Source organism: Nycticebus coucang, chromosome 11, assembly GCF_027406575.1.
Source record: "Nycticebus coucang isolate mNycCou1 chromosome 11, mNycCou1.pri, whole genome shotgun sequence".
NCBI classification, from domain to species: Eukaryota; Metazoa; Chordata; class Mammalia; order Primates; family Lorisidae; genus Nycticebus; species Nycticebus coucang.
In genome coordinates, this window is record NC_069790.1 from 117,753,505 (window position 1) to 117,775,871 (window position 22,367).

At 38.9% G+C, this 22,367-nt stretch overlaps 1 protein-coding gene across 1 annotated transcript in view; it reads left to right on the forward strand.

Moving 5' to 3' along the window:
- Positions 1–22,367, forward strand: part of CNTNAP2 (contactin associated protein 2) — a 1,471,582-nt gene that overhangs the window by 653,752 nt on the left and 795,463 nt on the right. Inside the window, exon 12 of the mRNA XM_053608746.1 lies at positions 5,119–5,238. Coding sequence (XP_053464721.1) covers positions 5,119–5,238 — 120 coding nt within the window. The remainder of the gene's footprint in view (positions 1–5,118; positions 5,239–22,367) is intronic.

Below are 22,367 nucleotides of genomic sequence, written 5' to 3' on the forward strand. Positions count from 1 at the left end.
GCCTTGATTTGAGGAGCTTATCCCATCTTTAAAATCATCAGGGTTCTTTAAAATAGAGAAAGAGGCAATGCGAGTAGGGAAATCAAAGTAATGTGTGTGAGAAAGACTCCCACAGCCATACCTAGCTTTGAAGATGGTGGACAGGGGTGATGAGAAGCCTCTGGAACCTGATGAGATAAACAGATGGATTCTTCCCTGAGCTTTCAGAAGAAACAGCCCTTCCCACACCTGGAATTTAGCCCAGTGAACCTCATTTCAACCTTCTGATCAGAACTGTGTCGTGGTTGTTAATGGTATTATTATCTCCAGGACTGTAAGGTAAACTGGCATTGTTCTAAGTCAGTAAGTGTCTGGTCATTTGCCTGTCACAGCAGCACTAGGAAACTGACATGATAGCACTTTGTCATTTGCCACTGTAAGAAACTCAGTGTCACGCAGACAACATTCGTTGTTTAATGAAAATGAGTAAGGTATCTAGAATTCGTCTCGTCCTAACTTTTTATATGCTATGAAATTTAACCAGACATATTCAATAGTAATATAAGCCTCAGTTAGCTTGTGACTGTATAAATAATATGAGAACTTCTAATTGGGACTGGGAGTTGCAACAGAGAAAAATTACCAGTAAATTAATAGGCTTCATGAGTCTATTCATTTTGCCATCAACCCAATTATGTTCTTTTTTTTTTTTCATCAGTCTATTAGCAAAACTCAGTTATTGCCGACAGATCAGAACCACCACTTTCTTCAGGGACGATGGCCTCAGTCCCTGTACTCTGTCACCTCCTGGGGTTTCGTGTGCAAAATTGTGCAGCCCAGCTAGGAGTCCGCTGGGTACCGAGTTAACTGGCTGAGGCATGCAGGCAAATACTTTCCTTAGCTAATTCTCAGCATAAAAAAATCAAATATATTCCATATTTTGTTAGTTTACAAACTATAGGACTTGGTGAGGAAGGCGTTACTGCCTTCATTGTACTAAAGGTTAGGGAGAGTGTCCTGGCAGTAAATGACAGAAAAGTGATCACTCAGATTTAAAAACTAATGCAACTTTAGTCCAACACAGCTTAACGTGTTACTTCAGTCTCATTACTCCAGATACATATTCTGAAAGTTCACCTTTAATGATTAAAATAACAGCATATGGACACTGTAAAGTGATGTGGGAAATATAAAATAGTATGAAAACTTTTAAATCGCTCCTAATTTTGCTCCTCAAAAATAATCCACTATTACTGCTTTGATGTCTTTCTTTCCAAACATTTTCCTGTGCACTCCCACAAGTATATTTTTTGACATTGTATTTTTATTTAGGGCTTTGTATCTCATTACATTTTTATTACTTTTTTGAGTGACAGGAGGTGGCATTCTAACCTTACTGTATTTAAATTTTTACGGTATTGCCTTTCAGTGACCTATCTTCCCTGGGTATTTAAATATAAATAAAAATTAGCCCAGGCTTTTCCAGTTAACATTTTCTCAGGATTAGAGCCAAGCTTTCCAAAATGCAGTCTGAGAGCCAGCGACATAGCAGCTCCTGGGAGCTTGTTAGAATTGCAAATTCTCTACTGAGTTGGTCCTCAGGATGAGGTCCAGGAATCCTACTTTAACGGGCTCTCCAGCTGATTTTTCATACATGCAAAAGTTTGACTAAAGCACCTGGGTTTCCATGTTTATTGATGAGGCAAATGCAGCTTGTAGGCCTGTGGAAGGTTGATGATACACACGATCATTATCACATTTAGAAGAAAAGGAGCTTCCTGGCTACCAAGATTTCCCACATCCACTTGCCTTCAACATCTACTATTAGTTACATTACACTTGGGTTAAGTCCTTGTTAAAATGCCTGAGTCCATGCCTGGAAATGGAGTAATTACCGTCTGGTTTAGTAAGCAGGCGCCCCTTATGGTTCTGTGGCCTGCTAATAATGCTTTATCAAAAGAATTATTGAAGATGAAGAATAGATGAACTATAAATGCTCTGCCATGTTAGATTACATGGAATAAAAAATAGAAACACATTTTACAGACCCTACCCTCACGACCATTCACAGTTTTACTAAAAGATAAAATGTTCATATGTAAAATTGAATTAACAATGGTTTATCAACCCTCACCCTATTGGTCAATACTGCAGTTCATGAGATAAGTGGGGAGGGTGGTGGGCTGTGTGGAGATGGACGTGTTGACTAGGGAGGGCGCCTTAAGAAGGAGGAATTTGAGTGGAACCTAAATGACAATTATTGTATTAATAATAAAAAGGTCTCCAAAAAGCCACCTATTCAGTGTTTACCGTGGTCAGAGGCCACGCCAGGCAATTGATGTGGATTTCACTCCAGTCCCCATAACTCCATTGTAAAACAAGGCTGTTCTTCCCCAGGCAGGGCAGAGGCGAGGCGACGTTGCCGATGGTATTTAAGGAGGCTTTTTTGGATTCAGAATTTGAACCCACATCTGTTTGACTGCACAGTTTGTTTCTTGCCACTTTTGCTTTCATTGTTAACACACTACTGACTAGTCCCGAGTCACCTGGTAACACAGATAATTTCTGTGTAAAATTTCCAGTCAGCAATGTGGTTAACACGGCAGCTGTTCCCTGATTGTTTCTCCCAGTCTCAGTTCCCAGTGGTCCCAAATTCAGCCAATTTTATTCTTTCGCCCGCCTCACCTCTCAGCTGCTTTTAATGTAGAATCAGCGCCACTAACACCTCAACACGTTGTGGACCAGCAATTTTCTGCAGAAACTGTCCAGGATATGTGGATTGACTGGGTATCTGTACTGTAGGTCAGCAATGTGTTAACTCTGACTGAGACAGTGTCCATTCCTGGGCAGAGACGTGCAGCAGGGCGCAGACACAGACCCTGGGAAAGGGTTGACGTGAGTTAACAAGCATCAGCAGCAAATGTGCCAGTCCAGAGCACAGTGTTTGCATTGCAAAGAAAGGCCTGTTAGGTACATGAAAATTCTTTGTATAAAGATGATGATCTATGATATAATTGATACTGAAGAAACATTATGCTTTTTTTTTTTTTTTTTTTTTTTGCAGTTTCTGCCCGGAGCTGGGTTTGAACCCGCCACCTCCGGTATATGGGGCTGGCGCCCTATTCCTTTGAGCCACAGGCGCTGCCCAACATGATGCATTTTTAAGCAGATGAAAGTGATGCTTTCTAACTAAACTAACCTGGTTAGGAAGCATACTTTGGGGAGAAGTGAAGAGGTATTTGGAGAAAAAACACGATGAGTAAGGCGATCATTATAAACCAGAGGCCAGAAGACAAGGACAAAGAATGATTAATTAGTAAATATCAGAAAAAAAGAAGAGGCTTTATTGGCAAATTGACTAAGAGAGACAAAGGTAAAGACCTAAGAATTTGAACCTGACATCCTAGATCATTCTGAACATTCTATACATAAAAATTGTAATAATCTGAAGAAAGGTTGTCAGAAATCAATGGAACAGTTTATTTTTCAAGACTGTGAATTTAGGTCCTTCTTAGCTTCCTTCCTAACTACCTACAACCAGTTGGTTTCCATGTCTTGAGATCTTAGAAGCATTTGAATCAGTCCTGTCTATGTTCACCTTTGTCATACTGCTGTGATGTAATTGACGGTCATCTTCCAACAGGCCTATGGCAGTAACAGCCTACACGCTGTCTTTATTTTTGTTCTAAAAACTATCTAATTATAACACCTTCCTGCTTAAGGTTTAAAAATACCCTTTCCCTGCCTTTTATTGCTATATTTTACTCCGCGTGGCATTCAAAATTAGAGCAACTGTATAGATTATTATCTAAACAAGACACTTGGGAGATTGGAAGTGGACGTGTCAATACTTACACTGGGACAAAAGAAGCCTGGGCTTTGCTTAGTGTTCTGGCCCCATCCTCTCCCAGTAGCAGTTGGTTTATGCACGGACCATACCAAAAGAATTAGTGAACAAACACTTTCCAAAGGTCTCCTGTCTGTGTTGTTCACAGCTGCAGTTTCTGTGTCTAACCTGGTGCCAGACACACCATAGGTACTTGATTGCTATTTGCAGAAAGAAGACAGGGAGCGGGGAGGGAGGGGGGAGTAAATCAAAGGATTTTAGCAATGGTTTAGCCTAGTGTGTTGGTGGTGGTGAGAAGAACTAACATTTTGGGAAAGAGGAAACCATGGAAAACCAATAGAAGGCAGAGGGAAATTGGTAGAGAGGGTAATAAAAGGGAGGGCCCAGATCAGACCTTCTATTTCATAATTTAACACACGACATATCCCAGAAGTTTGATTCAGGTGCACGTTACCAAAGGGCTCCACTACTTGTGTGTCAGGTAGACACGTATTTACCAGAATTTTGTTTTTAATTTTGTGGTGAGAACTTTTATAGTCTTCATAAATGGTCAGTGTAGAACTATAAAAAAAAAAGTTTCTCAGTTCCATTTTAGACATTTCTACCTAAAAAGGAAATATGCACATGTCCATTTTGTTCTTCCGAAAACAGGTGCAGTCTCCTCGAGAAGAAAATCTGTCACACACCGGGAAACAAAATTGAAAATAATGAGAAAAAATTTCTAATTTAATTATACGAATGTCAGCTTTCTACACAAAGTAGATTTGTTATGATGCGAGCACCTGTAACAAATAAAATGAATCAGGGCAATCTCTTTCCTCCCTTTTCTCCTGAGATAAATGAAGATTCAAAATTACATAGTATTGTGGGAATCTTATATTAAATATTCCAAAAAAGTGTGTGTGTGTGAATGAGGAAGAGAGAGGGAACTTTCTCTGATCTCTTAGTTCACATGGGCTGTCGCCAAAAGCAGCCATTATTCATGACCTTTCAAAATAAAGTTTCTCATGATATCTACAAATAACTATAAATTAAATATTTTTTTCAATTATCATTAGCCCCAATGAATCTAACATTACATTTAATGATTGTTTTAGTCCTAACTACAAAGTCGTATCAGGAACTTGCTGTGATTGGTCAGAAACAGCCATGTAGAAGAACCATGTCATGAATTTAAATTTAGAGAAAAAGAATGCTCATTCTAACAAGAGGAAATGTCCTCGATAGTGGTTGGTCACTGTCTGATGAGCTGTTTGTCCTGTGCTGTGCTCACTCTGGTTGTATTCTTCCAGCTATCTACGAGCCTTCCTGCGAAGCCTACAAACACCTCGGCCAGACGTCCAATTACTACTGGATAGACCCTGACGGCAGTGGGCCTCTGGGGCCTCTGAAAGTTTACTGCAACATGACAGGTGACTATGTCAGATTTATATTTTGTAGAGATTGCTTTTCTATTTGTTGAGAATAAATCGTTCCATGATGGTTTGTTTCTTTGGTGCTGTATTCTTACCACAACATTTAATAAATGAAATAATGCTAGATTTGTTAGGTAAAATGGTGAATGAAAGCCCTTGAAATGGTCTTTTAAAAAAGTTCTATCTCTAACTTGAACAATTAATAATTAGCATTTCTTTTTATTGTCAAATCATAGCTGCATACATTAGTGCAATAAAGGGGGTACAATGTACTGGTTTCATATATAATCTGAAATATTCTCATCAAACTGTTCAACGTAGCCTTCATAGCATTTTCTTAGTTATTGTATGTAGACATTTGTATTCTGCCTTTAGTAAGTTTCGCCTGTACCCATTTTAAGATGCACCGTAGGTGTGGCCCCACCCATTGCCGTCCCTCCACCTTAACCTCCCTTCCCCTCCCCAATTTCCTCCCTGACCAAGAACTCCAAGCTTGCCCCAGAGAAGGAACCCACTTACCGGAAAGAGTTTGCTGATGGCGGGGCTTGTCGAAACACTCAGGTTCTCCCAGTTTTATCTTCATTTTAAGGTTGCTACAACTAAAGTATAATCTATGAGAATTTGATTTAATCTGTATGAATCATGATTTTGGTTTCTCCTAATACATAAAAATGTAAAGATAATTAAAGTCAATTGTTAACCTCAAGAGAAATTGGGGCATCCTGATTGAGATTAGACAATTAAGAATCGGCTTTGGTTATCTTCCTATATGCATGTCAAAGGAGACAGAAAATCAAGCAAAATATAACCACAACGTAACCATCCTCGTGTTAGGAACCTACACATGATGAAGGACTGGCTTACTTTCACCTTTCTGTGAATTGCAGCCTTTGCAGAAACATAGGTCTCATCTTCATCAATAGCTTCCTTAAAGAGCCTGCGTGAAATTAACTCCAGTATTACAGACACAGTGAGGAGCAGAGTGCAGCAACCTGAAGTTAGAATACTTTTATTCTATTCATTTAAGATAGTTATGAACATGAGTGTGTCCAAAGACCATCGCAGAATCTTGCCTTACTGACCAGCAGGCATTTTGGGGGGCCTTGGTCACTCATCAACTTTTCCTTCTTCTGGGAAAACACTTGGCTTTAACATCATCAACAGAGCATGATGCTGTAAAGCTTGACTTGGGCTGTTCCATTTCCAAGTGACATATGGTAAAGACGAAGAGGGCAGGATAGCCTGAGACACTGCGTAAAGTCCTGACATATGACTCTGTGCCAGGAGAAGTTGTGATGCACCCCCAAACCTAAAGTATAAAGGGAGACAAGGCACTTAAAAAAGGCAAGGAAGAGAAATGAGTCCTATCAGTCGATACCCTGAAGCACAAAAGAGATGGACTCATTCCAAAGAACCGAAATCCCAGGCTGGAGCATAGTGAGCCCAGGACAGGACTCCGGATGGAGTGAGGAAGTAGGCAGGGGCCAGAGGAGACCAGCAATGAGGAGAAGATAGCAGGAAAATTTTCATTTTTATTTTTTCAGTTATTTTTCAATTGCAGTGGGTGGGAATCCAGGGAAATGAGAAGTTCTTGTTTGCATTTAAAACTCTACCAGTTGGGGTGCCATGAGAAACAGCGTGAAAACCCTGGGACTAGTTCTGAAGCTGCTGTAAAAGTCCACCGAAGAGATGATGCTTCCTTGGACGAGGGTTTAAGTGATAAGAAATAGATACATTTTAGGTCTATTTGGTAAAAGATTGGATAGGAATTGTTAAAGATAGGCAGTAATCAATACTAATCTCTAAACATATGTACTGAATAACTGGATGAATTACAGTGTCATTTAGGCAATGTAGAAAATTAAGGATAGAACAGATGTAAAGGAAGATGAGGAACTTAGTTGTGATCTAGTTCAGTAAGAAGTGCTGGATGCCATCTGAACTGAGATGCAAGTTTTGCAATCAGATAAGCCCCCAAAGCCTGTTTCGATGAGAGATACAAATGTTCAAAATGTACTAATTGTTAGGATAGGAATACTGTGTCTATGAAAGTTGATAATGTTGCTTAGAGGTTGATGTCACAGAGAAAAGGCATCTTAGGAACAACTGTCAGAAACTCGATGGGGATAGGGTTCTGATGAAGAAATATTTATCAAGGGTGTGGAAATACACACACACACACACACACATAGATATCTTTCATTTTCTACTAATTACTCCAAATTTTTTTTAGAAATTCCTCTGTAAGTTGACCACTCAAGGGACTATAGCAAACCGGTCACTCTGTGGAGGTGGTCAACATAAGGAACTTCCATGGAGTGCATTGTGGACTTTTCATTGACCTGTGAAAATTAGGTCAACTCTCTACCCCGTATCTCTGAGGAAGGACCACATGCCCTTTGATCTCAGGCTTCACGGGGTGTACAGCTTCAGAGAAATGGCTTATAAAATTAACTCCAAGGAAGCCAACTCTGCATGTATCCCAGGGGGTCCCAGGTCCCTTAAGCCTCTGGAAGAAAAGCAAGTCATTTTCAACTCACACTGAGTTCAGTTTGTGTGCTTGATGTAGAATATGTTTATTTCTAAATATTATTCTACACTTTTATCGTATAACTGTATTATTAAATGTTCTCATTTTATGTTTACTATTCTCATTTTAAGTAAACCCAGTGCAAATAAAATGGAGTTAAATAAAAAAAGAAAAGAAAATTAGGTCAACTTAAGGTAGTATTGATCAACGTAGGGAGGTGGTCATCTGTGGAGGTTCAACAATCACTCTGTGTGTGTGTGTATGTACACTGTGTATACAGAGCTGCATCTTTATACACTGTATATATATACAGAGAGCATATCTGTATATATATACAGTGTATAAAGATATGCTCTCTGTATATATATTTATACACACATTCTGTGAGTGTGTGTGTGTGTGTGTGTGTGTATAAAAATGAGGGTGAGTGGAGCAAAAGTGTCTGAGAGCATTTTGGAGGCAAATGGGTCATCCGTGCAAAGGCTGAAATGACTGCTTGGGTCTCAGAAAATCACAAAAAGAGTCAGAAGAGGAAGAGTAACTTTGAATCTGTGCAACCCCACTCTGCTATGTGCCTGGGCCAGCCAGTGAGTCTGCTTAGGCAGGGGCAGAGGAAAACCAAGTTGGCAGAGGGTAAAGCCTCTGCTCGGGGTTGGAGGTGCACAGCTGGTCACCTACAGCATAATGGATGTGGTGGGAGCCAGATGTGTGGCAACTAGGATTCAGGGAGTGTGGATATGGCCAGAAATGATGAGCTTCCTAAAGATGCTGCAGAGACAGTTTGGGGGAGCAATGGATTCAGCTCCACCTCTTGGAAATCAATAAGTGCCCTAAATGACAGACCATTTCCAGAGCTGCACTGAGGGCCCAGCAAACTCTCCCACCGAACAGCTGACTCAGCAGCCGAGTCTTGAGGAACAAGTTGGGGTTATGGGGCCAGGGAATGGAAGAAAGGAAAAACAGCTCTACTCATAAAATGCTTTGTGTGGAATGTGAAGAAGTTGAACCTTGGTCCTGAAGTGAAAGCAAGACAGTCATGGTTTCAAGCAACAGAACAAGATAGGCAGGTGCTATGTATTTAAAGCATGGCTTTGGCAGCTGGGAGCAAGACTCTTCAAAGAAGGCCCATACAGAAGCTAGAGAGACAAGTAGAAAGCCCCCTTAGTCATTTAGAATTTGAAAATGAGATTTAAGGTGTTGGCAATAAAGTAAAACAGCAGGATATGGATTTGATACATATTTAAAAAGTTGAGTTGGCCAGACTATTGCTGGTGAGATAGAAACTGTTGAAAATGGCTCCCAGGTCTCTGCCTGGAGTAACCCCTTGGGATGGAGCACGGAAGAGCAGGAGAAAATTAGGAAAGTGGCGGGATGCCAGGATGCTTTGGGGCCCCGTAATTTGACCAGGTAAAGCTGTCTTGAGGGCAGAAATTATACAAATTCACTACTGAAAATTGAAGACATTAATGAATCTCCTTGTATCAGTTTCCTTGTAAATAGGTATTGGAATAAATTAACTTCTATACTGTCTTTCCTTCAAAGAAAAAAAAGGAAAAATATATCTATTATTACCATGGAATGTCGAAAAAAATCACTACTGAAAGTAAAATAATTTAGAGACCGAACCCTCTCATCTCAAACGAGCTTGAATTTACTTATTTGTTGGCCAAGTTTGACATAAATTGGCTCTCTTCATTTTTTATCATAAGGCAGTTCTGCTGCTGCTGTGCAATTCTCTTTTTAACTACCTGCAGTTCAGAGCTACATCCCCTGGAAATTAAGGGGTGCCCTAAATTGCAGAACGTTTCAAGTGCTGCACCGTTGACACTGAAGAGAGAATATTTCCACTGAATCCTTTGTAGAGAAATTTATCATTCTGTGAAAGCCAAAACCAGCATTCCTTTTTTAGATCTTAGAGCACATTATAAAATATGGTCGTTGCTATTTTCCCCTTCCTTCTCCATTTTTTATCCTTCCTCTAAAAATTTGGTGTTATAATTTTTCTGAATGTATCCTATTATATAAATAGGGTATATAAATATAAATATATATATATATACACACATCCCCGGTATTTGCCTCTTTTAATGATATGGTTTTCCTAATATTTCAGCTTTTTATTTTTATTTTCTCCCAGTGTTTGTTTACCAACATTCTTTCTCTAAAAACAAAAAACCAATGAACTTTCCTATTTAAAGCTCCATTTAGTTCTTTCTGCCTGATATTTAATAACAATGGTAAATAAAACTAGATCCAGCCATTATCCTTGGAACCTTACTGCCTAAACCTAAAACAATATTTTCCTTAATATGTTATCTTCTCATTCATGCTTTCAATATCTCTTCTTGCATTCATATGTAATTTTTTATAATTCAAATAAGCATCTGTGCTTTGGTGCGTGAAGTTTAAAGTCCAAATAAGGAACCCCTCTTTCATTCTTCCTCGCACGGGTTTTGTAGTTTTATCAAAAAGCCATTAAGCTTGTTTACATAATTTGTGTTTCATAAAGCCCTGGGATTTAGCTGATCAAATTCTATTATCCTCTATAGTGGTAAAAGCTATTCGTGTCTTTTTAATCTAATATTTATAGAAAGCTTGTTACTCGAATTTCTAAGCCCTTGTCCTCAGTAATATTACTTTATTTATTATTAGTCTTCTCATAAGTTTTAGTAGCTCATTGTGGGCACAGGGTGAATGAGTCACTAGGGTGGTGAACTTGGAGTCTAGTGGAAATTATCATAAACGTCCCCATCTTCTACCTCCCACCCCCCACAGAGCAAAGCAGTTCCTACCCCATAATACAGTTAAGAACCATGTAAGGTTTCAATGGGCCACATAAGATTATAAGATCATTATAATACTTATATAAGTATACTTGTATACTTTTTTCTGTATATTTTCTATGTTTAGATGTGTTTAGATACACACATACCTACTATTGTATTGCAATTGCCTGCAGTATTCGGTACACTACCCCTGCTGTACAGGTTTTTAGCCTAGGAACAACACCACATAGCCTAGGTATATAAGAGGATACACACCTAGATTTGGGTCAGTACACTCAAATATTGATATCAAATATCAAATATTATGTTCACACACACAAAATGAAATTGCTTAACGATGCATTTGTCAGATCATATCCCTGTTGTCAAGCAACTCGTGACTACACACGTATTTGTTTTCTTACCCATTTACAGAAACACAAATTTATTATCTATAGTTTCTGTGGGTTAGGGAATTGGTAAGCTAGGTTGACTCCTCAGGCTTACCAGGCTGAGATCCAGGTGGCACCCAGGCTTTAATTTCACCTGAAACTCGAGATCTTCTTGGAAATTCATTCATGTTTCAGTTCATCTGAAATTTGAGATCCTCTTGGAAATACATTCAGGGTTCAGTTCCTTGTGATTTTAGAACTGATGTCTTATTTTCTTGCTGACCATTGGCCAAAGACCGCTCTCAGTTCAGGGAGGCTGTTCCCAGGTCCCAGCCAGGTGGCTCTGCTTGTGCAGGAAGATCTGACCTCTTTCCAGAGCTCAGCTGACTAGGGCATCTCTACCCAGGGTAACTACACACTTGATTAGCTCAAAGGCAACTGATTAGAGACCCTAATCATATCTGCAAAATATCTTCACTTTTCCTTTTAAAGTAACCCAATTTTAGGGTGCTATTCCATCATACTTGCTGGCCCCACCTACATTTGAAGAGGTGAGATTCTACCGGGCAGGCGCAGGAGGTGGCGGGAATCTTGAAGGCCATTCTGGAACTCTCTTTATGACATCTACCTTTCTGCCTCTGCGTAGACCTAGTTCCAGAAAACTTTATTCCTACCTTTTGAAAAACAGAACCACATTCACTTTGTAAAATATTAAGCTTTGCCATTCTTAGTCTTGTAGTTTTAACATGTGATTTAATAAAAAATAACATGTTATGTTGAGGTGATTTTCCTTGTAACAGTGGGACCCGGTTTGCTGTCTATGATAGACACACCTTGTTTGGTAACCATGCCTTTCTCTCACTCTGTAAACATACCTTTCTTTCTCAATAAACTTCTTTTCACACTGAGTGATTACAAAGGTTTATAACAAAGACAGCTTGTGAGAGGTCGACGGAGACCAGAAGATGTGACTAAAAGGGTCGATAAAAGACCAGAAGGGTTGATAAAAAAGACAAACACCAATAATAGTTTTTAATCTCAGATTAACATGAGGATATAAACAATTAGGTTCCAATGTTTGCATGTTGGATACAGTCCCCCTTGCAGTTATGTCCTGTACCCAGAAGGGTGTCATATACCCTTATATTGGAGCACAAATATTATTTGCTTACCAACTAGAAATGAGAATCACTAACCCATTAGAAAGAATATTTAAGGATGTGTATATTTTAAAATTGTAACTACATGGATTACAGGGGGCACACTGAATGTCAGGCATATTATAACCACATCACACACCTTAACTTATCCAATAAGTCACAGTGACCTCACAAGGTGTAGTAAATCATGAAGCTTGAGTTTTTAGCCAGGTGTGTATGATTCAGAGTCAGTTGGTAGTTGCTGTGTGTGTGTGTGAACAGCACTCTGCATTTTCGACCCAGGAGTGTGACTTGTAATATGATTTCCAAAATAAACATGTCTTATTCATGGATCTTCATTATCATCCAAACTTCCCTCCCACAGCTCTCACTCATTATCTGTGGTTTGACCAGCATTTTTAATGAGCAATTTACTTCTTAATTATCTGACTAACACGTTGGGGTTTTCCATCAGAGAACACATTTTAAATGAAGTCAGTATATAAACTATTAGGTGACTGATATCAACTAAAAGTCTTTTCTCGAATCTAATTTTCTGAGAGTTTTATATAATAATTTGTATATTTCCTGCACATCTAGGTTTATCATCCCTTAAGGTTTGAGCCTAACTTTTAGAATAACTTAAATTCCACCGCCAATACCAAGTTAATTGTTCAGTGTAAAGTCTTAAGCTAAATCTAACAAAATCTTTTTTTTTTTCTTTTTTTTTTTATTGAACCATAGCTGTGTACATTAGTATGATCATGGGGCACCATACACTTGGTTCATAGATCGTTTGACACATTTTCATCACATTAGTTAACATAGCTTTTGTAGCATTTTCTTAGTTATTTTGCTAAGACCTTTACATTCCACATTTACTAGGATTCACATATACCCTTGTAAGATGCACCGCAGGTGTAATCCCATTAATCCCCCTTCTTCCCCCTCCCTCCCTCCTCCCTCCTCCCTCCCCTCCCTTTCCCCTTTCTCCCTATTCTTAGGTTATAACTGGGATATAGCTTTCATGTGAAGGTCTTGTTTGAGAACATAAAAGGATTGAATGGAATTGAGTTGGCATCATGCATAATATTAAACATCATCGTGCCCCTGTCTTCCCCTTTTTGAAAAGAAACTAGTTAGAAATGCGGACATGCAGTGCTCTCCTACTCTGTATCAGGGCTTGTTAATATTTACAAGCCAGACTCTCCCAAGCTTCTAATACCTTCGTTTTCCTGTATATCATGAACTATTTCTCTTCTCTGATGTGTGCCTGGTGTGAACAGGAGCTTCCAAACACTGGCTTCTTCCATTTTATTCCCTCCACTCATTTTTATTTTTTTCTCCACAAGGACACTTTCTCTCCTCTCCCTGCCTCCTCTGTAGTTAACCTGCACAGACAACAGCTTTCCTTTATGTCTCCTTTCAGTCACACCTTCTGGTCTCTGTCGACCTCTCACAAGCTGTCTTTGTTATAAACCTTTGTAATCACTCAGCAACTGCTGCTTCACGCATCCAGCTATTTCAGTTGCTCTCAATCAGTATAAATCTTGGAATTCAATTCTGTTCGTACAGCTTCAATTGGAAATCTGGGAACCAACTCACTGATCAAACGCAGCCCGTAAAGGGCTCCTCTCCGTAACTGATTGCCCACTTGCCGAAGACTCCCCTTCCAATTCACACTCTTATTCTGTCTGTGGCTTCCACCCACCAGGCTTCCTTTGAAATCTCTTCTTCACTGTGTGTCACTCGTCGTGATTAATTCTGCAAAGTTATCAGATGGTTTTTGAACTTTATATCAAGAAAAGGAAAGAAAAACTGCAAGAGGTCCCATGAGGCCCAGGCTATAGGATTCGGACCTGGGAAAGGTTGCAGGCAGAGTTGCTTCTGGAGCCTCCAAAATGGTGCCGCATGTGCCAATAATCCTACCTTCAAATGTGTTCATACAACCTGCCAAAATAACATCTGAAATGCAGGGCTTTTTGTGTGTGTGCTTTAAAAGCGCTATCTTTGTGATGCAATTTTTCTGCTCAAAATCCAAGAATGGCTTCACACTGTGTGTGGCTGAGGACCGTTTCCTCTGCCATTTGGAGTCTGAAACTCTCCTCTAGTCCACAATAATCAACTCTTCAGACAAGATGGGGAAAAATAGGGAAAAAAAAAAGAAAGAACACTTTGGGAAATGCGATTAAGATCAGTTCACTGGTTTGTGATAAAAACCCACAAACCACAAGAATAATCTCACACTTTTTTACTAGGAATTATTCTCTTTTGGCTAAACTGAAAGCCAATAATGACTGTGTTTGTCTCTCCAAAACCTAGTTCTTTCAGCTTTGTGGGTCACTTTTCATTCCTTCTGAATAAATTAATTTTCCTATCAGGATGTCCCTGAGAATTTCAGAAGTAGAAAATCTCACATAGCAGCTAACCTGTCTTTTTGTCTTGTATTTCTGTCTAATCACTACAATCAAAGAGGCAATGTAGAAAGTGCAGTGACACTATACGTTGCCTAAACTGGCAAATATTTAATGTCAGATTTCTTGGAACTGGCTTAAACCAGAATCCTCAAAGCTCGGCAGTGCCTCACATAAATAGTTGCTTCATGAAGGTAATTGTTTCATTAATGAAGAGTGAGAAAAACAACTTTGGAAAAAAAAATCCCTGTGGCAGAAGTTGTCAAAAAATTTTTTTTGTTCCATTTTTATGCAGATGATTTAATTAGGGCTGAAGTCTCTTCACATGATTATGTATCTCACCATTGGTTTTTGACCCATTTCTTTTTTAGTGTTGGGGATTCATTGAGGGTTACACTGATTGCGTTTGTTAGATAAGGACCCTCTTATAATTGTATCCCTCCCCCAAAAGATGTACCACACTCCTTCCCTTGTTCCCCCACCCCCCCTCCTTCCCTTTCTCACCCCTCCCCATCCCCCACCCCCCAACCCACCGCGTACCTTAATTGTCCTCATATTAGAATTCAGTACATAGGATTCATGTTTCTCCATTCTTGTGATGCTTTACTAAGAATAATGTCTTCCACTTCCATTCAAGTTACAATTTGGCGACTGTAAATTGAGCTGCAATGAACAGTCTAATGCAAGTGTCCCTGTGGTAAAAGGATTATTTTTTTTCTTCTGGGTAGGTGCCCAGCAATGGGATTGCAGGATCAAATGGGATATCTAGCTTGAGTTCTTTGTGGATTCTCCATACTGCCTTCCAAAAAGCTTGTATTAGTTTGCAGTCCCATCAGCAGTATAAAAATGTTCCCTTAACCCATATTTTTGACCAAATAAAATCAGCACTAAAATGTGAGACTACTCAAGAACTTGCTGTCTCATCATCCTCTCATCATTCTGGTACTCACTTTGTGCTTTTATGTGCACCTGTTTTCTTCTTGGCCTTCCTACTCCTAAGCTTGCTTGGTGTAGTTCCAGGTTTCAGGATGAACACAAGGCAGCATAATTTTGAGAGGTGAAATAATGCTCTCACTGCTGTAGGCACCAGGACGTAGGGTTAGAGCAGGAAATTTATTATTATATTACACTGTTGAATCTGAAATATTCTGCTGTAAAGTTTAAAAAGTAAAAGTTGATAATAAGCATCTGGCTGACATTTCACTTTGTTCCAACCTGAGCTCTTTGCTCTTTATATCTTGGGTGTATCATCGTCATGGAATTTCCCTTCACAATGGCCGATTTACTCATCCAAAATTTTTCTCATTCCCTCCTATCCTGGAATTTATGTTTCCGATTTCCCACCTTTTCTTCATTCTCATCTTGCTCTGTAATTTGGACATAGTGGATCCTTTCCTAGCTTCTTGACACTGAGATTACCTCTCTCTGAAAGTTAGAAGGATCTTTTTCTTATCCCAATGTTCTGTAATTTCTAATCAACATGCCTTGGAATAGGTCAGTTTTCAACTATGGTGGCGGGGGGATGTTGTTCACTTTTATGCTGGAAACTCATGCCCTTAAATTTCTTTTTTTTTCCTTTATTAAATCATAACTTTGTTCATTGATGCATTTATGGGGTTCAGTGTACTGATTTGGTATACAATGTGAAAGGCTTACATTGAGCTGATTAACACATCTATCACCTCTCTTACTTATTTGTTGTAAGACAGCCATACTCCATTCTTAGTAGTGTTGAAATGTACCATTGCATTATGCACATTAGGTGAGGTCCCACCAAATACCCTCCCTCCTCCTGACCTCCCCCCTCCTCTCCCCATCCCTCCTCTTTACTCCTTATTTCTGGACTATACTTATGTTTTACCATTCCTATGAATGTGTAGTTGATTTCATAGTAGTATTAAGTACATTGGATACTTTTTTTCCAATTCTTGAGATACTTCACTAAGAAGAATATGTTCCAGCTCCATCCAGGTAAACATAAAAGATCTGAAGTCTCCACCTTTTTATGGTTGCATAGTATTCCATGGTGTATATATACTACAATTTGTTAATCCGTTCATGGGTTGATGGGCACTTGGGCTGTTTTCATTTCTTGGCAATTATGAATTGGGCTTCAATAAACATTCTAGTGTAAATGTCTTTGTTGTAAAATTATTTTTGATCATCTGGGTATATACCTAGTAGAGGAATAGCAGGATCAAACAATAGGTCTACTTTTATTTCCTTGAGTATTCTCCAAACTTCTTTCCAAAAGGGCTGTATTAGTTTGCATGCCCACCAGCAGTGTAGAAGCGTTCCCTTCTCTCTGCATCTGCTCCAACGTCTGTAGTTTGGGGATTTTGTGATGTGAGTTAATCTTACTGGAGTTAGATGATAATCTCAAATGGTTTTGATTTGCGTTTCTCTGATGATTAAAGATGATGAGCATTTTTTCATGTGTTTGTAGGCCATGCTCCTGTCTTCTTCAGAGAAGTTTCTGTTCAAGTCTCTTGCCCACAATGAAATTAGGTCGTTTGTTCTTTTCTTATTGATTAGTTGGAGTTCTCTGTGGATTCTGGTTATCAGACCTTTGTCAGAAGCATACCCTGCAGAAATCTTATCCCGTTCTGAAGGTTGTCTGTTTGCTTTACCTTCTGTGCTGTTGGCTGTGCAGAAGGTTTTTAGTTTGCTCAGATCCCAGTAATATATTTTTGGTGTTGTTTCAATTGCCAGGGAGGTCCTCCTAATAAAAAATTCTCCCAGGCCAATTTCTTCAAGTATTTTTCCCTGCACTCTCTTCTAGCATTTTTATAGTTTCATGCCTTAAGTTTAAGTCTTTTATCCAGTGAGAATCAATTTTTGTTAATGGTGAAAGGTGAGGATCCAGTTTTAGTCTTTTACAGGTCACCAGCACATGACTGCCTGAGTGAGAGTGAGACCCTTGACTCAAAAAAAAAAAAAAAAATCAGCCTTGTACCGTGTGCAGCAAGCGTCCGTAATACCAGTGGCTTCCAGAGTCTGAGGCAGCAGGATGCCCACAGCACAAGTCTGAGGTTGCAATGAGCTATGACGCCACTGCACTCTGCTCAGTCAGGGCATAGGGTGGGACTTGGTCTCAACCAAAAAACAAACAAACAAACAAAAACAGATTCCCTATTTAACAAATGGTGCTGGGTGAACAGGCTGGCCCTTAAATTTCTTGTTATTTGTCTGTTCATGATTTCGTCTCTCCTCATTCTGTTCTCTTTTTCTCAAATGGTTTTCATTGTGGTTTTAAATCAATTTTTTTTTTTTTTTTTTACTTCTTGAAAGGTTCTTTTTTATTAGTATTCTATTAGAGCTTTTATGAATGCAAACTATTGTTACATCCCAGGGATAAATATCTTTTTATCCTTCTTCCTTGACTTTCCCTAAGTTCCCTTATTCTGTTTCTTTTTCTGTCATTTTTTTCCCCTGACCTTACCAGCTTCCCTCCGAGTCCTGATCATCATGAGCTGTGCATTTATTATTAGGAGAGAGGGAGTCTTGTTGACTTTGAACTTCAGGGTAGATCAAAGTAACTGTACGTCATGGCGTGACCAGCGTGGTCGCATTTCGTCCCTTAGTACCCTGACATAATTGTGTCTGTGTTTCAATGATGAAATTGTTTGATCACCTAATTTTAGAACAGGCTGAGCAGACCAGTTTTTAGACTTTTTCTTGCTTTTTTGTCAGCATTTTACTTTCTTTTCTTTATATTGGTAAGATTCACATTCGATACATTTTTTTTTTTTATTGTTGGGGATTCATTGAGGGTACAATAAGCCAGGTTACACTGATTGCAATTGTTAGGCAAAGTCCCTCTTGCAATCATGTCTTGCCCCCATAAAGTGTGACACACACCAAAGCCCCACCCCCCTCCCTCCTTCCCTCTTTCTGTTCCCCCCATAACCATAATTGTCATTAATTGTCCTCATATCAAAATTGAGTACATAGGATTCATGCTTCTCCATTCTTGTGATGCTTTACTAAGAATAATGTCTTCCACGTCCATCCAGGTTAATACGAAGGATGTAAAGTCTCCATTTTTTTTAATGGCTGAATAGTATTCCATGGTATACATATACCACAGCTTGTGAATCCATTCCTGGGTTGGTGGGCATTTAGGCTGTTTCCACATTTTGGCAATTGTAAATTGAGCTGCAATAAACAGTCTAGTACAAGTGTCCTTATGATAAAAGGATTTCTTTCCTTCTGGGTAGATGCCCAGTAATGGGATTGCAGGATCAAATGGGAGGTCTAGCTTGAGTGCTTTGAGGTTTCTCCATACTTCCTTCCAGAAAGGTTGTACTAGTTTGCAGTCCCACCAGCAGTGTACAAGTGTTCCCTTCTCTCCACATCCACGCCAGCATCTGTAGTTTTGAGATTTTGTTATGTAGGCCATTCTCACTGGGGTTAGATGATATCTCAGGGTTGTTTTGATTTGCATTTCTCTAATATATAGAGATGATGAACATTTTTTCATGTGTTTGTTAGCCATTCGTCTGCCGTCTTTAGAGAAAGTTCTATTCATGTCTCTTGCCCATTGATATAAGGGATTGTTGGCTTTTTTCATGTGGATTAATTTGAGTTCTCTATAGATTCTAGTTATCAAGCTTTTGTCTGATTGAAAATATGCAAATATCCTTTCCCATTGTGTAGGTTGTCTCTTTGCTTTGGTTATTGTGTCCTTAGCTGTACAGAAGCTTTTCAGTTTAATGAAGTCCCATTTGTTTATTTTTGTTGTTGTTGCAATTGCCATGGCAGTCTTCTTCATGAAGTCTTTCCCCAGGCCAATATCTTCCAGTGTTTTTCCTATGCTTTCTTGGAGGATTTTTATGGTTTCATGCCTTAAATTTAAGTCCTTTATCCATCTTGAATCAATTTTTGTGAGTGGGGAAAGGTGTGGGTCCAGTTTCAGTCTTTTACATGTAGACATCCAGTTCTCCCAACACCATTTATTGAATAGGGAGTCTTTCCCCCAAGGTATGTTCTTGTTTGGTTTATCAAAGATTAGGTGGTTGTAAGATGTTAGTTTCATTTCTTGGTGTTCAATTCGATTCCAAGTGTCTATGTCTCTGTTTTTGTGCCAGTACCATGCTGTCTTGACCACTATGGCTTTGTAGTACAGACTAAAATCTGGTATGCTGATGCCCTCAGCTTTATTTTTGTTACTAAGAACTGCCTTAGCTATACGGGGTTTTTTCCAGTTCCATACAAAACGCAGAATCATTTTTCCCAAATCTTGAAAGTACGATGTTGGTATTTTGATAGGAATGGCATTGAATAGGTAGATTGCTTTGGGAAGTATAGACATTTTAACAATATTGATTCTTCCCATCCATGAGCATGGTATGTTCTTCCATTTGTTAAAATCCTCTGCTATTTCCTTTCTGAGGATTTCATAGTTTTCTTTATAGAGGTCCTTCACCTCCATCGTTAGGTATACTCCTAGGTATTTCATTTTCTTTGAAACTATGGTGAAGGGAGTTGTGTCCTTAATTAGCTTCTCATCTTGACTGTTATTGGTGTATACAAAGGCTACTGACTTGTGGACATTGATTTTCTATCCTGAAACATTACTGTATTTTTTGATGACTTCTAGGAGTCTTGTGGTTGAGTCTTTGGGGTTCTCTAAGTATAAGATCATGTCGTCAGCAAAGAGGGAGAGTTTGACCTCCTCTGCTCCCATTTGGATTTCCTTGTCTTGCCTAATTGTATTGGCTAGAACTTCCAGCACTACGTTGAATAGTAAAGGTGACAGAGGACAACCTTGTCTGGGTCCAGTTCTAAGAGGAAAAGCTTTGAGTTTTACTCCATTCAGTAAAATATTGGCTGTGGGTTTGTCATAGATAGCTTCAATCAGTTTTAGAAATATGCCACCTATGCCTATACTCTTCAGTGTTCTAATTAGAAAAGGATGCTGGATTTTATCAAATGCTTTTTCTGCATCTATTGAGAGGATCATGTGATCTTTATTTTTGCCTCTGTTAATATGGTGGATAACGTTTATAGACTTGCGTATGTTAAACCAGCCTTGCATCCCTGGGATGAAGCCTACTTGATCATGATGAATGACTTTTTTGATGATAAGCTGTAATCTATTGGCTAGGATTTTGTTGAGAATTTTCACGTCTATATTCATGAGTGAGATTGGTCTGAAATTCTCCTTTTTGTTGGGGCTTTTCCTGGTTTTGGTATCAGGGTGATGTTTGCTTCATAGAATGTGTTGGGGAAGATTCCTTCTTCCTCAATTTTTTGGAATCATTTCTGCAGTACAGGAATAAGCTCTTCCTTGAAGATTTGATAGAATTCTGGAGTGAAGCCATCTGGACCAGGGCATTTTTTGGTTGGAAGATTTTTTATTGTTTCTTTGATCTCAGTGCTTCAAATTGGTCTGTTCAGGAGCTCTATTTCTTCCTGGCTGAGTCTAGGGAGAGGGTGTGATTCCAAATATTGATCCATTTCTTTCACATTGTCAAATTTCTGGGCATAGAGTTTCTGGTAGTATTCAGAGATGATCTCTTGTATCTCTGTGGGATCAGTTGTTATTTCCCCTTTATCATTTCTGATTGAGGTTACTAGAGATTTTACTTTTCTATTCCTCGTTAGTCTGGCCAATGGTTTATCTTTTTATTTATTTTTTCAAAAAACCAACTCCTGTTTCATTAATTTTCTGAATGATTCTTTTGTTTTCAGTTTCATTGATCTCTGATTTGATTTTGGATATTTCTTTTCTTCTACTGAGTTTAGGCTTAGATTGTTCTTCTTTTTCCAATTCCATAAGATCTCTTGTGAGATTGTTGATGTGCTCTCTTTCTGTTTTTCACATGTAGGCATCTAAAGTGATGAATTTTCCTCTCAAAACTGCTTTTGCAGTATCCCACAGGTTTTGGTAGCTTGTGTCTTCATTGTTGTTATGCTCAAGGAAGTTAATGATATCCTGTTTTATTTCTTCCTTCACCCATCTGTTATTCAACAGAAGATTGTTTAATTTCCATGCCTTTGGGTGGGGTCGAGCATTTTTGTTAGAGTTGAGTTCCACCTTTAGTGCCTTATGGTCTGAGAAGATACAAGGTAAAACTTCAATTCTTTTGATTCTGTTGATATTTGTTTTGTTTCCCAGGATATGATCAATTTTGGAGAATGTTCCATGGGGTGATGAGAAGAATGTATATTCGTTATCTTTGGGATGGAGTGTTCTATATGCGTCTATCAAGCACAGTTGTTCTAGGGTCTCATTTAAATCTCTTATATCCTTGTTTAATTTCTGTTTAGAGGATCTGTCCAGCTCTGTAAGAGGAGTGTTAAGGTCCCCTGTTATGATGGTATTATCAGATATCATATTGCTCAGACTGAGTAAGGTCTGTTTCAAGAATCTGGGAGCATTTAAATTGGGTGCATAGATATTTGGAATTGAGATGTCTTCTTGTTGTATTTTTCCCTTGACCAATATAAAGTGACCATCTTTGTCTTTTTTGACTTTAGTTGCTTTAAATCCACATGTATCTGAAAATAAGATTGCAACTCCTCTTTTCTTCTGGATTCCATTTGCCTGAAAAATTGTCTTCCAACCCTTGACTCGGAGCTTTAATTTGTCTTTTGAAGCCAGGTGTGTTTCTTGCAGACAGCAAATGGATGGCTTGTGTTTTTTAATCCAGTCAACCAATCTATGTCTCTTCAGTGGGGAATTCAAGCCATTAACATTTATTGAGATAATTGATAAGTGTGGTAGTATTCTATTCGTCTTTTTGGTGAGAGTCCATTGCTTAGTTTTATCTTTTGCATCAGTGTGGAGGTTAGGTTCTGTCCTTTGATTTCTGAGTTCTTACTTTGCTGCTGATCCATTGTGGTGGTCAGTGTGCAGAACAGGTTGAAGTATTTCCTGT